At 40.3% G+C, this 16,229-nt stretch overlaps 1 protein-coding gene across 3 annotated transcripts; it reads left to right on the forward strand.

The window, feature by feature from the left end:
* Positions 1-4,056: 4,056 nt before the first annotated feature.
* Positions 4,057-13,598, forward strand: CREG1 (cellular repressor of E1A stimulated genes 1). 3 transcript variants are annotated; one of them, XR_013487381.1, is made up of 5 exons: positions 4,057-4,578; positions 7,908-8,027; positions 9,020-9,204; positions 9,439-9,540; positions 11,579-13,598. XR_013487381.1 is itself a non-coding variant. In XM_020974690.1 (4 exons), coding segments are annotated over exons 1-4 (813 nt in total). In that variant the 5' UTR covers positions 4,057-4,071; the 3' UTR covers positions 11,580-13,598. The 3 variants fall into 3 exon arrangements, 2 of the variants coding, with proteins under 2 accessions (XP_020830349.1, XP_020830351.1); XM_020974690.1 differs by lacking the exon at positions 9,439-9,540; XM_020974692.1 differs by lacking the exons at positions 9,439-9,540; positions 11,579-13,598 and having other exon boundaries at positions 9,020-9,205.
* Positions 13,599-16,229: the final 2,631 nt, after the last annotated feature.

Raw genomic sequence — 16,229 nt, forward strand, 5'->3', positions numbered from 1 at the left:
GCTTCTCCATATAGAAGACAGAGGATGCTGGGGAGCTTGCTTCTGGGAGACTCATGATATTTAAAGGAAATGCCAGGGAGAGACCATGGAATCTGGAGAGACGTTATGTGGCTAGCACTGGTTGACTAGTTGAAGAGAAGCCTCTTTGATTGGCTTTGGAGGAATTTTTTAAAGCCTGTCAGCCTCAGTGATGACCTGTTTGCCTCTCTTTGCTTCATTCTTGAGACCATGTGGTAAGGAGAGGGACCTAGAGTCAATATGGTCCCCTGAGAAATGAGGTTCAATCATTTACCTTTTCATTCATTCTTTTCCCTTCTAAGTGAAGGGAGTGGAGACTCCAACCTTGGTTGGGGGAACAGGCCATAGGAACCTGAGGGTCAGACTGGTTTTACAGTCAGCAAAAACCCCACGGAGCAATCTTTGGGAATGACCTCTATACCACTTCACTTAGTGATCTCATCAGCTCACAGATTCAAATGACATCTCTATGCTAATGATTCTTAAATCTAATCATTCAGCCCTGCCTCTCTGCTGACCTCCAGTCTTGCATCTCCATCTGCCTTTCAGACATCATGAACTGGATAGAACACCAGGCCTAGAGTCAGAAAGACTCATCTTCCTGAGTCCAAATCTGACCTCAGACACTTACTAGCTATATGACCCTGAGTAAATCACTTAACCCTGTTTGCCTCAATTTCCTCATCTGTAAAATGAGCTGGAGAAGGAAATGGCAAACCACCCTAGTATCCAGTATCAGTCATGCCCAACCCTTCACGATCCCATTTTGAGTTTTCTTGGCAAAGATACTAGAGTGATTTACCATTTCCTTCTCCAACTTATTTTACAGATGTGGAAACAGAAACAAACTCCTTGCCCAGGGTCACACCACTAATTAGTGTCTGAGGCCAAATCTGAACTCAGGAAGATGAGACTTCCAGATTCCAGGCCTGACACTATCTACTGAGCCACTTAGCAGCCCCCTTGAAGTGAATGTCAACTTTTTTTTAAGTAAATGGTATTTTTTTCTAATTACACATAAAAATAGTTTTCAACATTCATTTTTTATAAGATTTTGAGTTCCAAAATTGTCTCCCTCCCTCCCAACTCCCAAGACAGCAAGCAATCTGATATAACCTATATCATAACCTATAACCTATACATGTGCAATCATATTAAACATAAATATCAACTTTCGAAAGCTACTTGATATTAAGTGGTTAAATTGAACTAGGAGCTAGTCATATCCTCCTAACAGTGGAGGTAGGGAAGAAGAGAGGGAGGAAACAGGCAGTCGGGGCTAGAGCCAATGAGACACCCCTTTCTATAACCCTGAGGGGTGTTACAGAAGCCTGGCCCTGAGATAGTGGAGACAAAGCCTACCATGCTCCATTGGCATAGTGTAGAACTTATTTGCAATGGGGAGGTTTCCACGCTGGAGAAAAACGCTGTCAATAAGAGGAGGAGCCCAAGCCCTGGCTTAGCTAGTCTATAAATGTGGGCTTTAAGGGTACTGGGCAGAATCAAGATGAAAGGTAACAATATTCGGTATTCCTACAAGCAAACAGTTGTGTTTGTTTTGTGTTCTGATGAAGTTTAAGAATCAACTTCCTAAAACTATGTTATCATTCAATCATTTTTCAGTTGTGTCAGAGTCTTCATGACCCCATGTAGGGTTTCCTTGGCAAAGACGCTGGAGTGGTTTGCCATTTCCTTCTCTAGCTAATTTTACAAATGAGGAAACTGAAGCAAGCAGGGTTAAGTGACTTGCCCAGGGTCACAAGGCTAGTAAGTGTCTGAGGTCAGATTTGTGTCTTCCTGATTTCAAGCCTGGCACTCTATTTACTGTGCCATCTAGTTGCCCTGCCTAAGAGTATAGCAATAATTACATATTAAGTTACTGAATCCTGCTAAAATTTTTTTTTGTCATTTTATGCTTGTGGGTGCTATGTGTTAGCATTTCTTTTGTATGTGGCAAACAAATACCTGTTCTATCATTGATTCATATTATACACTGAAACTCCCCCACTTAGGGATAGCCTAGATATGAGCCAAAATATAAGCTTTAAGTAAATCTTCCCCAAAGAGTACGGGATTGGGGGCATAAAGACACAAAGAGAAAAAGTCTGATCCTTTTTCTAGGTTGTCACACTCCCTCAAGTGAACCTAGTCCAATCTGGTACATGGGTCCAGAGCAGACAGACCCCTTAACAGGAACAAGAGGGCAAAGTACTAATGTCCTCCTGAACTATTTGTGATTTTAAATGTTAGATATGCTTCATAGACAATTATTTGTATTAAGAAATATGCATGAAGAGCTACAGTTTTCCACATTGTTACAAGAGTAACCAGTTTTATTAAAAAACAAAACAAAACTTTAATAAAAAAAAAAAGGAAGTTTCTCTGCAAAATTGCAACAATATAGGGGTGGAGCATAGGGCAATTATATTATTGCAAAACACGCTGGCTTCCTCGTGTTAAAGTACTTTGGATGTCATTTGACCTAAAAAACTGTTATTTTTCTTAGTTACACAAATGAAAATCATCCTACAAAAATTTTCTACTGTGTATTTGGTACATAGTTTTTGGGGGAAATCTGAGTATTTTAAATAAATCAATACAAAATCCTCAAATTCATACTCTTCCTGAAATATGAAATGAATAACTTTTTCAAGTTAAAGCTCTGAATGATACATTTATAAAATATTCTTTATACAGTCCAAAATTTAAAACATACTTGCTCAGAAAAGGAAATAGGGGCAATAAAGACCTGCTGATTAATCATTTGACTGGTCTGTAAATGCAATTTGCATTTTGCTTTAGAACCTAGATTTTCCAAACTATGAAGGGTAAGGAACCTGTTTTCAGTAGACAAGATAGTGACTGGAATTAATTGAATGGAGGAGGTGTGTGAGTCATGGTTAGATTCTCCTAAAGGAAGATTAATTTTACAGCTGATATGGACAACAGGGGGAAAGGTGAAATCAGTAAACACTTATAAAGCACTACTATGTGCCAAGCACTGTCATCAGCACTCTTTGGGTCTCAGTTCCGTCATCAATAAAATGAGGGAGGTGGCCTAGTAAAGACCTAAAGGTCCCTTTCAGCTGTAGGTCTATTACTCCAAATCCACTGCTGTTTTCACTGCTCTTTGAAGGGACTTGCCTGCCTTAAGTGACACATTTATTAAGTGGTGGATTTGAGACCCTTCTGAAACACTTAACTTCAGGAGAAAATACTGCTTTACCCTTTGGCTAATAAACTTCTTAGTTCAAGGGGAGCTTGAACTGCCCCCCCCATAACTATAATCCTAATTTCCTTTTGTTTTATTTTATGCATTTTCAAACATTACTCTGAGTAGGGATACAAGGAATTCACCAGCCCATCCCCTCCCCCCCCAAAGTTAAGAATCCCTGGTTCAAATTCAATTTTTTTCTATTCAACAAACATTTATTAAGCGCCTACTATGTGCCAGGCACTGTGCTAAGCGGGGAGGATACAAAAAGAGGCAAGAGTCTCTGCGCTCAGGGAGCTTACCCTCTGTTGGAGGGCACCACATACGAGGCAAGTTGCATAGGGGAGAGCTGGGAAATAGCAGACAGAGGGAAGGCTGGCATTAGGAGGGGCTGGGGAAGGTCCATTCCCGGGTGGGCAGGGGTAAGGGGCAGTGGGCCCGTCCGGGGGCACGTGACTTCACCAGGGGACCTCCCGCCACTATCCCTGACTGGCCACCGTCAAGGCCAGGCTCCTGGGCTCCGCGGGCCCGTCTTTGTGCAGGGCCCTGTGCCCGGTTTATCCCCCGTGGCCCTTTGCCTTGCCCAAGGCGGCTCGCTGGCTGGAGCCTCGCCAAAAGGGCACCGCTGCTCACGTTCGATAACAAGAAGGGGAGCAATTATCCAGCGCCCACTGTATACCAGACGCTGAGCTGGGCGCTGGGGATGCACGGAAAGGCCGAGCCCCCCTCCCCCGAAAAGAGGAAGATCCTCTCATGGTCACACGGTCCCGGGCCCCGATAAATTGGGAAGGTCCCTGAAAGAAATGCTGACCCACCTAACCCCCGTACCGCTCCCGGAGATGGTCTGGAGAGTAAACAGCGAGTCACGCGCCCCGCGAGTGCCCGCCCCCAGCCCAGCCCCGCCCCCGCTCTCGGCTCCGATTGGCCCGGCGTGGAGGCGGGGCTTCTCGGGGGTGGAGCTTCGCGGTGACCTGGGCCGGCCGGGCGATAACCCAAGTCGGCTCGCCGCCTCTCCCGGCTCTGGCTCCTGTCGGATCACCGTCAAGATGAGGCTTCGGACGGCGGCGCTCCCGCCCCTGCTACTGCTGCTGCTGCTGCTGGCGCCGGCCTCGCCGGCCGCTCCGGAGGAGCCCGACCTGCCCCCCCGCGAGGACGTGGCGCGCGTGGCGCGGTTCGTGGCCCATGCCTGCAACTGGGGCGCAGTGGCCACCTTGTCCACTGTGCCGGCGGTGCGCGGGCGGCCCTTCGCCAACATCTTCTCCCTCAGCGACGGGCCGGTGGGCCAGAGCAGCGGCGTGCCCTACTTCTACCTCAGCCCGCTCCAGATGTCCGTGGGGGACCTGCAGGTGAGGCCGCGGGGGCGGGGGAGGACGAGGGCCGGCTCCGGGGCGCCGCCTCCACGCGGGCCCGGGGGGCGGGGGGGGGGGGAAAGGAACCTCCGCGGGGGGTCGGGAGACTCTCCGTGGGCCTAGGGGCACGGGGTGGGGGGGCAAGCTCGGGGGCCGCACGGGGCCGGTGGGGGTGCGACTCTGAGCAAAGGGACCTCTGCCTTCGTGCCAGGCACTGTGCTGAAATCAGCACTTTACAAATATTTTCTCGTTTGATCCTCTCAACAGCCTCGAAAAGGTAGGTGCTATTATGATCCCCATTTTACAGTAGAGGAAACTGGGGTTGAGAAGTTAAATGACTTGTCCAGGATCCCACAGCTCGTGAGAACCCGGGTCTACCCGACTGACTCTAGGTTCAGTACTCTATAAATTACAGACAACTTGACATTTGGATAATTTCCCACACTGATGGAATCACGAGTCCAGATCCCCCCCCCAAACAACAACAACAACAAAACCCCCCACAAAACAGAACAAATTGTGGTGCACTGCTAAATGAGACACTTGTTCCACACTCCACTCATCCTTCAAGATCCGGGTCACATCTCAGTGTTCTCTTAGGAAGCCTTTCCTAATCACTCTAGCAGCTGGGGTGACCTTTCAATATTATGATTTTGTAATTGATCATCGTCTGTCATGTGACATCTTACACATTGTATTGAATTTTTAATTTTTCAGTCTTTTCATAACTTGTCTTCCAGCTAGAGAGCTTCCTGAGGGCAGGGGTCACCAGCACCTTCAAAATTATTGCTCAAGAAATAGTTTTTGTTGGATCGTGAAGTGGGATCTCACAACACTTTGCTTGTGGCCTTTGTGGTAGTTGTGACTCAGGGCCCTTTGCCAGCGCGAAGCTGGCCCCTGTATTTAGAGTGGATAGGCTGAGAGATCTTTCTGGCTCGGGGTGGGGGGTGCTGGCTCTCTCTGGCCTGGTGTCTGAGTTAAATATACTCAAAAGAGTCTGTACAGAAAGCCGGCACAGTCTTGAGACCCAAATTGTGACTTGTTTTTTATCTAGCAGTGGCACATTTTACTAGCCTCATATCCCAGCAGACATGGGTTGTGAACAGTGTTTGCCTAGCATTTTGCAAACTTTAATCTTAGAAGAACTGGTCTTATCTGGATCTTACAACAGTTTCTTCTATGTTAAAATCACATGACGGATTCTGCTAGCCCATGCTATCCCCAATACAAAGTGATTCAGGCACTTTGGACTTTAATGAATTTTAGAATTAGCTACTTGAGCAACTTCTGTCTATACTGAGTTTCATATCACATCATAACCTCATGCAGAGAGAGAATTATGGCTAACTATGTAAGTTCCTTAAGACGTGGACTATCTTTGCTTTCCTTTGTATCCCCAGCACTTTTCACAACGACAGGCACATCAAGTAAATACTTAATAAATGCTTGTGGATCGATTAAAGACCAGAACTAGACTCATTAGGTTCATAAACAGGGAACAGCACTTTAAAAGTTCATTAGTCAGGGACATGTGTTTATTCCTATTGTAATTATTATTCCTTATAATTCTAATTCCTAAACTTGTTTATTTCTATTTTAATTATTACTTCTTAATGAAGTGTTTCACTAATTTCAGCGAGACAAGAGTTTTACACGTATATGTGAATCGTACAATCTTATTTCTTAATCAGAGAGCCTGCCTTGCTACTTTTATATTAAATAGAAGCTTATTTAATTTAACTGATGGAATATCATTCATAAGCAGGAAGGATTTAGAGTGAAAAAGAACCTCAGAGATAATTTATCTCAACCTCCTCGTTTTATAGATTTGGAAACTGAAGCCCTGGAGAGAATTAAGTGATTTGTACAGGGTTACATAGGCTGAAAACTGAAGTCAGAATTTGAACCTGTGATTGCTTGGGTGAGGAAATTCCCTCCATCCATTGAGCTCAGAAGCTCTTAGTGGAAAGGGCAGAGGCATCCAGCTTACCAGAGAAAGATGCCCTTGGAAGTGTTTAACACAGTAAATGAAAATACGGCACAAAATAGAGAATCTTAATCTGTGGTTTTCTGAGTCACTATGAGGCCATTTCTGTTTGAGTTTGACACCAGTGATAGGTCATCCAGCTGGTCAGTGGCCTAGTGGCCTGGTGCTCTGGGCACTATGGCACCCCCTAGCTGCTAGTACTACAGTGAAGCAGCTTGATATAGTAGAAGCTTAAGAGTTGGAGTCAAGGATCTGGGTTTGAATGCTAGCACTGTTCTTTGTGAGTTGCATGGCTGTGGGCATATAATTTCATCTTGCTGTATCTGAATTTGTTCACCTACAAAATGAGAAGGTTGGCCCAGATGGCCTCTGAGGGCCCTCCAGCAATGAGATCTGTGAGCCCCTCCGACAGGAAGCTATCAACTCCCTCGTTCTGGACCCTTTTGTTTTCTTAATGTGTTCTGGGTGGAAGCAGCAGAAGTTTGGGCTGCCTTGCCATGCTGCTGAGCAGAATGAGTTTGGAGCCAAGTAAAACCCATAGATTTCTTTCACAAGGACTCTTGTCTATCTGTGCTACTTCCAGCCTGTAGTGGTAAAGTTGACATTTGTGAATTAGTGTTGAATACTTGACATTTGTTTATTAAATTTCATCTTATTCTATTTGATCCGTTGTACTAGCTTGTCAAGTTCTTTTTTGGATCCAGATTCTGGCACCCAACCCTCTTAACTTCATGCAACCTGAAAATTTATGTTGAAAAGCACAGAACTAATCATAGATTTCTGTTCCATTAGACATCTCTCTTCAAGTTAATGTTGACCCATTGCTCTTTTGGTACAGTCATTCATCCGTTTCCAAATCCACCTATTTATGCTACCATCCAGCCCATATCTCTTCAGCTCATATAAGGAAATCTAAGTAATACTGTATCTACAGTGTTCCCATGATCCGCAAGGGTAGATACTCTGTCAAAGAAAATGGGGTTAGTCTGGCATGAGCTGGTCTTGATAAACTTAGGCTACTTTTTAATAATTACTGCTTCTCAGAATCTGTCCATTTTCTATTTTTGGAAATTGGGACATCATTTGATCTCCAGCCTTGTAGCACCTTTACCATTCTCCATGAATTTATCAGAGATCACTTGACTGCAGGCTTAAGAAGCATGCCTGCCATGAGTAGAAGATGCTGTCTATAGTGGTGACTATTTGAAGCGAGGAGGTGAATGGAAATGGCTATTGAAAATGTGTGATGGTATTGGGGGTTACATGGCATCTGTGAAATTTATTCCCTTTGCAGGTATCACTTAACAGAAAGATTTCAGTCTTCATTGTCATTCTGCAGGTGAATCCAACGGCCAGTTTGACAATGTCTTTGGCACAGACTGAGTTTTGCAAAAAACAAGGATATGATCCTCAGAGCCCCCTTTGTGCTCATATAATGCTGTCAGGAACAATCACTAAGGTAAGTTGTTATCATTCTATAATAAGAAAGATAGACAAAGTAATGTGATTTTATTTTTTTAATCAAGTAAAGAAGAACTTGGTGAACTTAATTATATTGATTTGTAATTAAGGTTGTAGAGAGGACTGTAGAGGAAAAGCATCCTAATATAAGGTGGTAGACACAACATAGGTGCAGCATCCCTGGGTTTAAATTTGAAAAATAGCAAATGATGGCCAGGAGGGAAACAGAGACAAAATGTGGAAGAAACGGTAGGTAAAATGTCACCGTATTGATCTTAAAATTACTTATACTGCTGAACTAACAAACATTCTTCGTAGCACTTGGAGTATTTTTCACTTGAGGAAAGCTTTATTTGAAGAGCAGTTGGGAATCGCTTGTGGGTATTTAGTTGCTGAAAAGGAGAAAATGGCAAAAATAGCAGAGGGAAATTGGATATCCTAAATGTTGTTCAATCCAGTTCCACTCTTTTAATAAATGTTTTGTTGTTGGATTTTATTTAAATGTTTTAAGCGTCTACCTCCAAATATATATTAGTTTTGTCTTTTGTGTACTTTCTTCAAATGCCATCTGTACTGTTAACTCTTTCTATCAGTAACATTTCTTTTGTTTCAAACTGTATATTTAACAAACTAATTGTGCATGTTTGGTTTAAGGATTCTGAAGGTAGAGGTATCATAACTTTTACTGTTGTAACTAGTGAGCCCCTCTGACTTAACTATTTTAAGAAGTTACTTAAGTATTTTAAGAAATACCATCCATTCTCCAGAGAATAATCAGTTCCAGTAGTATTTTGTAACTTCTTTGTATCTGTTATAATGATCTTACTTCTTCCTATTCCCCTGACTTCAAAATCAAAATTTACAACTGATTCATTCTATAGATTTTTGGTACTACATATTCTTAATAGATTAGAAAGTCAAGTATTAAAGCTGTAAGAATTTTTGTTTCCAATGGAGAAAAAAATTGCATTCTTCTTTGATAATTTTTAGGTGAATGATACAGAAGTGACCTTTGCAAAAAAGTCATTATTCAGTCGTCACCCTGAAATGGAATCATGGCCTTCAGATCATAACTGGTTCTTTGCCAAATTAGCTATAACCCACATCTGGATCATAGACTTCTTTGGTGGAGCCAAAACAGTGACACCTGAAGAATATTTTAAAGCCAAACCTTAGTAAGTACCTACCTTCTTTCTGATAATGTTGCTCTTTCTAGTAGTCTATACACTTGTTGCCTGAGCTCCCAGAATTGATTAAAGTTTAAATCCAGTGTTGGGGTTTTATTACAGATGAGGAAAGTTTGAAACATCTCTTCCCCCCACCCCCCCAAAAAAAGTATCACAGTCACCAAATGAAGAAAGGGCAGGGGGAAGGTACTTATAACCTATCTATTTATATGACTCTTCTAGACTATGGACCACCCATTCTCAGAGTCACCCTTAAGGGCAGTCCTTGGAGACCCAGGTGTTTCTAGAACTTTATCCTTGTGCAATGGGCCAACAATAAAAATAGTGAGTACATGCCGGGAGATGTGGGCTAGTGTATCAGGAAATTAGGATATTGGAACAGATTGGGGAAGAACCACAGGAAAAAAAAAATGGGAGCAAGTTGAACGAGGAGAGAGTCCAGGGGAAAGGGAGAAGACATTTTAGCAGAGGGACAGGAATTAGGGAATGAGATCAGATTCCATGGAGTTTAGGGAAGGGTTGGTGTGGTCATGTTGAAGGAAAAGGGGAAATAGAGACTCACAGCTCAGTGGCCATCTTCTGGAAGCCTTTCCTGATTTCTTCAGTGATCAGTACTCTCTCCCTCTTGAAATTACTGATATATACTTGGTATTTCCTTAACTTACATGCATGTTTTATCCCTCAGTAAAACAGACCAATGCCCAACACAATGCCTTGATATAGTAGGCATTTGATAAATGTTTGAGCTGAAGTGAATTGAATTTTGAGTAGTTGCTCTGTCAATTACAACATTTTTTATTTGAATCAAACTTTATTTGTACTGTTCTAATAACAAAAATAAACATGGAGCACTGTATACTTTACAAAGTACTTTGCACACCTCTTATTTAAGACACATAACAAGCCCTGGAGGTTGAGAGTATGAATGCTGTTATTCTCATTTGTAGATGAGGAAATGTAGGGTGGGAGGTTGACCTGGGCCTGTGGTTACAGGGCTAATGAAGACTGGAGCAGCACTTAAACCTGGGTCTCTTGACTTCAAGGCCAGAGCTCTCTGCACAACATCATGCTGCCTTTTCACATTATAGAATTGTTTTATATGCAAAATAATTCAACTGGAATAGAAATCATTTCAACTCTTGGCAAAAAGAAGCATAGGGATTAAGATTTGGCCAGTGCGGTGGGAAGAAAATTTTAAATTAATTTAATCCTGGGCTAGTAGTTCATTGTGATATAGGAAAAGAGGAGAGCAAACATTTTTGTGAGGAAAAGTTTATCTGAAAAATTGGTTGTTGAAAGAATTTTTTAGGGGGAAATATAAATGATATTTGTAAATGTTTAAATCATTTCTTCTCTTTCCATGTGTAAATATTGGTCTTAGAAGGTATGTTATTTTTCCAAATAACAAAAAACTTTTTAAACTAGAATTTCATTTTGCTTAGATGTAATACTTTGACAAAGATTTACCCTGTGATAATCTCCATAGGTGCCATTTGCCAATGCTAATACAGAACTGGGATGAAAGGAAGACTATTTAAGTGTTAGGTCAAGTCAACAAGCATTTATTATGCACCTACAGTTATCCCTTCCACACCTCAGGGGTTAGGGGCACAGCACCCCTGTGTTCTGGAAAATCAGTACAAAATTTTTTAGCCCCCCCCTTGCACCAGAGTAGAAGTCTGAATTATTATGGTATTGAAAGATGAAATATGTTGATATTATATAATATTATAGTATATGTTATATTATACATAATATACATTATATATTATATACAATATATTATATATTATAATATTTATGCATTTTTGAGTTTCTGAACTTTTTCTTTGTCATCTGCCAACCTTCACATATTGTCTGTGGCTTCTGCAAAACTCCCCCAAAGTACCCACTTAATTTCTTATACCGACCTTATGTCAAAACCGAGATGGGAAAATTTGTCCCAGCTCTGCCACTTATTGTAATTCCTCATCTGTGAAATGGGAATAATACTTGTATTACCTGCTTCATTGTTACTAAGTGTGAGTTATTATTGGTAGTTTAATAAACTATTCTTATTATGTCCTGCTACTTCTCGATCATCACCTATTTACTGCCATTCAGAATGTTAATTAGTAGTCTATTTAACCATTGTTCTCACCTTTGAAAGAGGTTGCTTTGAACCAAAGTTATCAGAGCAGCCCACCAGATGGGAAATTATCTTCTGGGCTAATAACAACCAAAGCAATATTACTTTATAGACTAGATGAGCTTAGGCTGGAGGTCTAATGCTTACTTTGTTTCTGTCCTAGAATAAATTTTTTTTTAAGTATTTGTATGTATAAACTCAGTTTAATAAAAAATTCTTTTCTCCCTTCCCCAGGTGTGATCAATTCTGTAATTCCATCAAGATGCTTGAGTCACTTTGGGATATGTAGAAAAACTGCTTAAAGTTCTTCTGTGCATAGTTTTATAAAAGAAAAAAAGCTTATTTTTATATGCTTAATATTAAATTAGAGGCTTGCTGTGAGAAATTGAGATTTAAGTATTTGTATGACATTTAAAAAATTATTTTGAAGAAATAATATCATTAAGGAATCATGGTTTCACTGAGCATTAAGGTCGTTTCCCCAGAAACAAAAGTTGCACATTTAAATTGGCCTTTGAGATTGGAAGTTGTTTCAGCATGTGTTGTGTATTCCTGGAGATCTCTTTGTTCACTAAACCTACCATTCACTACGAGGCTTCTGATAGTTTTACCTGAACAGGATGAAAAGGGGTTAATTTGCCCATATCCTCAATGTGTCTGAATCTTGCCAAACAGAAAACCTGTTTATTTAAACACAAATGCAACTTCAGACAGCTAATCAGCTTATGTATGGCGATTGTGGGGTTTTGCTTGTTATACAAGAACAAAGCTAGACTCAGAAGAAATTGCTGTAACAATAATATAGAATCAAGTAGGCATGTGAAATTTTTCCTAAGTTTGATTTTACCCATTTTATTTGAACTTCTTCCTACTTGTGGTTCCCTTCCCTTAAAAAAAAATAAATGTTTTATCTTTTGAATGGAAAGACAAATTCCACAATGGAATTTGTGGGTAAATATTGAGATCCTCATTAACCAGATGAGTCCATGGTTTCAGGTGCTGTATCAGCGCATAATTTTACCCATTCTACAGTGTCCTTTAACTGTTGTTTATACTTTCTTACTTTTTGCAAATAAGGTCATTCAGGCTTTTTTACTTGGTCTTTTCAAGTCCTCTTGAAGGAAGCAGGAGAGGGTAAGATCATATAAAGAAAAGGAAATATTCTTTACTCAAAATAAAATATAATGGAGGACATTATTGTTAATGATTATAAAAATAAGTCTGAATACTTTTGAAAAGCATGAAGAGTGATTATCTTAAATGTTATGAGGGATAGTATGGTGGAGAGGCCAAAAAGACCTGGATTCAGATCTCACCCCTGAGACATACATACTGACTGTAGGACCCTGGACAAGTCTCTTAAAGTTATAAGTTGCAGAGAAGGTGCTGACTTGCATTGGTAGAAGAAATTTCCTTGTCTGGGAGTTCCCTACAACAATTAAAATCACAGGTCCAATTCCTATCCCCTGTTTGAGTTATGTAAAATTGGTTATTGTTTTAAGATTATTTTTATTTTCTTCCTAAATAGCATAAACTAAAATATTCTTTTCTAAATCTCTAATGGTCATTTTCAGACAAAATTCTTTATTTGAAAGTGTGTGTAAACAGTAGCCATAGTGACACAGTACTTCTTGGGTTCCCTTCATAGCTCTGTTATTGACTCATTTTTTAAAATGCTTTATTACTAGTTGTTTAAATCAACATCAAGGAAATGAAATAGGGATGAAACCTTATATGTAAGGTCCTTTAGAATTTCATTAAGTAAGATCAGGTCCTATAGAGATTTGCCTTACCCTGAATTCTGTCTTGCAATGAATAATAGCTCTTCAACAAATATTTGTACTGTAAATTGATTGCTCTTGAGATTCCAGTGAATTTATGTAACTCAGGGAAACACAATGTTTGAAAAGATTTTGGGAGCTCTTTAGATGAAATGGGTTTTTAGAAGCCTACCAGCTATCTTTCTTTAAATGTTATAAAAAAAAAAAAGAAAGAAAATTACTCATTTACTCTATGCAGAAATAATTTCAGTAGATTCTTTAGGACTCCTTTTGATGTATTTTATGTTGGAAGTTAAGTGCTAGATTCAAAAACTGCGAAGTGAAAAAATGAATTTATTTGAAAACTATAAAATTGATTTATAGTATTCCATCAGGCTCAATTAATGCTTTAAAAAGTTTTTTTTATAAAATTTTGTTATGAGATTGGTCTCTCAAACAAAGCACTAATAATTAAAATTTATTCTTTAACAAAATGTGTTTGATTTATTGTCTTGTATAAAGGTCTTATTACTGATTTTTGCTTTCTTCTTGGCTCTGTTGTTAATCCTTTGTATTTTTGCTTTCATTTTAGCCTGGCTGTTACAGCGACAGCCAGAGAAGATAAACTGCTATTTCAAAGCTTGGCCGATGATCTTTTGATTAAGTGCAGGATGCTTTTTCTTCTCTTTTTGTTGCCAAAAAGCTAATCATATGCTGAAATTTATGGAGAAGCCAGAGTCCAGCATGTTGTTATGGAAGCTTGCCTCTCGTAAACTTACCTTTTCGTACAAATTAGGATGAAGATGACCAGTCTGGTTATCTCCTCATTTATTGTTAGCCTTGGAAACTTTTATTCCAGTCCTCTCTTTCTACCATATAAAAGCCCTTTGGAACTTATTTAAGTTCTCATTTTTCTTATAAAAGTAAAGTGAACCAGCAGGTGCTTGCTTTTCTTTTAATTAAATATGAAGAGCGTTAAAACCTGAAGCAATACATTCTTATTGGCCACCAGAGGGTACTGTAGACTACAGTTTTTGAGTAGATGAAAGCATTTTATGCTAGATTTGGGGATTTAGAGCTGAAAGGGGCTTTAAAGATCATTTAATCCAACCATCTCGTTTTTTCAGAGGTTTGTGGTAAAGTATTAAAAGGTAAGAATGCTAAATAACTATAAACTTGGTTTATGGATAGTTTAAAGACAATGGAGTAATTTAGAATGAGGAAAAATAGTAGATGGGTATCAAAGTTGGAACAAGGTGGAAAGCATGGTAAAGTATCCTCAGAAGGGGGGCACTGTTGTAAGAGCCTAATTGCTCTTCCTATTCCATTCACTGCCTACCTCCAAATCCATTTTCCACATAGTTGCCACAAAAATCTTACTAAGGCACAGGTTTGATTCTACCCAGAAACCTTGAGTAGCTCCCCATTGCCTCAAGAATGAAATACAAACTCCTGAGTCTTAAATTTAAGGCCCTCTACAGTTTAGCTCCTACCTACACTCCTCTTTCTCCTCCCCAATTATTTCGGATCACTCCTTATGCTCGTAGTTCTAGTCTAACAAGACTGCTAAGCTGTTCTCCAAACTCCAATGTCCCATTCGCCCTCCTCTGAATTTGCCTTAGGTTGTCTCGTGTGGCTGGATTGTTTTTCCTGCTCCACCAGTTACAGGAAAAAATATCTTCCTCCAAGGTTCTTGAGTCTCGGTGGTACCTGGGTCTCGCCTATGGATCATTCACTGATGCTCTCATTTTTTAGTACTCTCATTCAGTTACTTTTGTTTACTTTTTTGTGTGTGTGTTCTATTCCCTACCTCCAGTAGGCTATGTAATCTTTGAGGGCAGAGACTTGTTTTGTTTATTCCCAGCATAATGCTGGGCATTTAAGCAAGTGTTCCTTGAATCGTTTCCAATTTATAAATAGGGAAAAGAGCTCAGGTGTTAATTCAGTTATTCAATTCAACTAGCACATGTTAAGCACCTTTTATTTTTTTAACTCTTGTCCAGGTTAAATGACTTGCCCTTCATCAATCCACTGCATCCTGGGCCATGGCCAGCCATCCTGATTTTTGGCTTGCCACTGGACTTCCATGACTCTGGAAGAGTGAGGCTGAGCTTTGTGCAACTCTGCCTCACTTCCATTCATTCGAAAGTCATGGGGTGACGTCATTGGTCTGCTTCAAAAATGAAGGCTGAACAACTAGTACATGTGAAAGGCCTTAAAACTAAATTTTTGGAGTCCAGGGCCATCACAGCTGCTCTATTTGCTGGGTAGTTTCAACTTCACCAAAATTCTTAGATAGCTGAAAAAGCCTGCTGAGGGGAAAAACAAAAACAAAAATCTTTATCTAAGAAAGGATGGTAGTCTGTTTGGGGCTTCCCACTAACCACTTTTGAATTTGAGTCTATGAACTTTCATAATGTAAAGTAGATCTTAGAAGTTTTGAGCAAGGAAAAGCACTGTTTTGTTCTGTCCCCTACTTGGTCGACGCCAATAGAAATAATAGGGAAATAGTTCATTGGGGAGTCTCTGAGTGATGGTAGATGAGACGATGGGTTCTCATCTTTCTCTTCCTCATCCTGGGAGACCTTTTCTCCTCTGAAGCTGATGGGGATGTAACTTTCAAAAGGGTGCCTGTATGTGGTTTTATGTAGGTTCAAAGGGCAAAAATCCAGGCGAGAACTAGGAAAAACTTTGAAACACTAAATCTTCCTTACCAGTGCCCTAAGTACAGTTAGGGCAAGATCCGAAGTCCTTAAGACTATAGAACATGAGTTCTGTAGGACTTGGGCAGAGGTGATTGTTGATTGTTAGTTAATTGTTCCATTGTTTGCTTTGCCCCGTTCTTTCTTTTGTTAGTGGATAGAACACTGGGCTTGGAATTAGGAAGACTTATTATCTTCATGAATTCAAATCTGGCCTCAGATACTTCCTAGCTATGTGACCCTGAGCAAGTCACTTCATCCTGTTTGCCTCAGAGTCCTCAACTGTAAAATGATCTAGAGAAGGAAATGGCAAACTGCTTTAGTATCTTTGCCACAAAAACCCCGAATGGGGTCACAGAGCGCCGGCCGTAACTGAAAAACAGCAGAACAGGTATTTGAAGCGGACTATATACAGAGATCCTC

Source organism: Phascolarctos cinereus, unplaced genomic scaffold, assembly GCF_003287225.1.
Source record: "Phascolarctos cinereus isolate Bilbo 61053 unplaced genomic scaffold, phaCin_HiC Scaffold_5;HRSCAF=322, whole genome shotgun sequence".
Classification (NCBI taxonomy): domain Eukaryota; kingdom Metazoa; phylum Chordata; class Mammalia; order Diprotodontia; family Phascolarctidae; genus Phascolarctos; species Phascolarctos cinereus.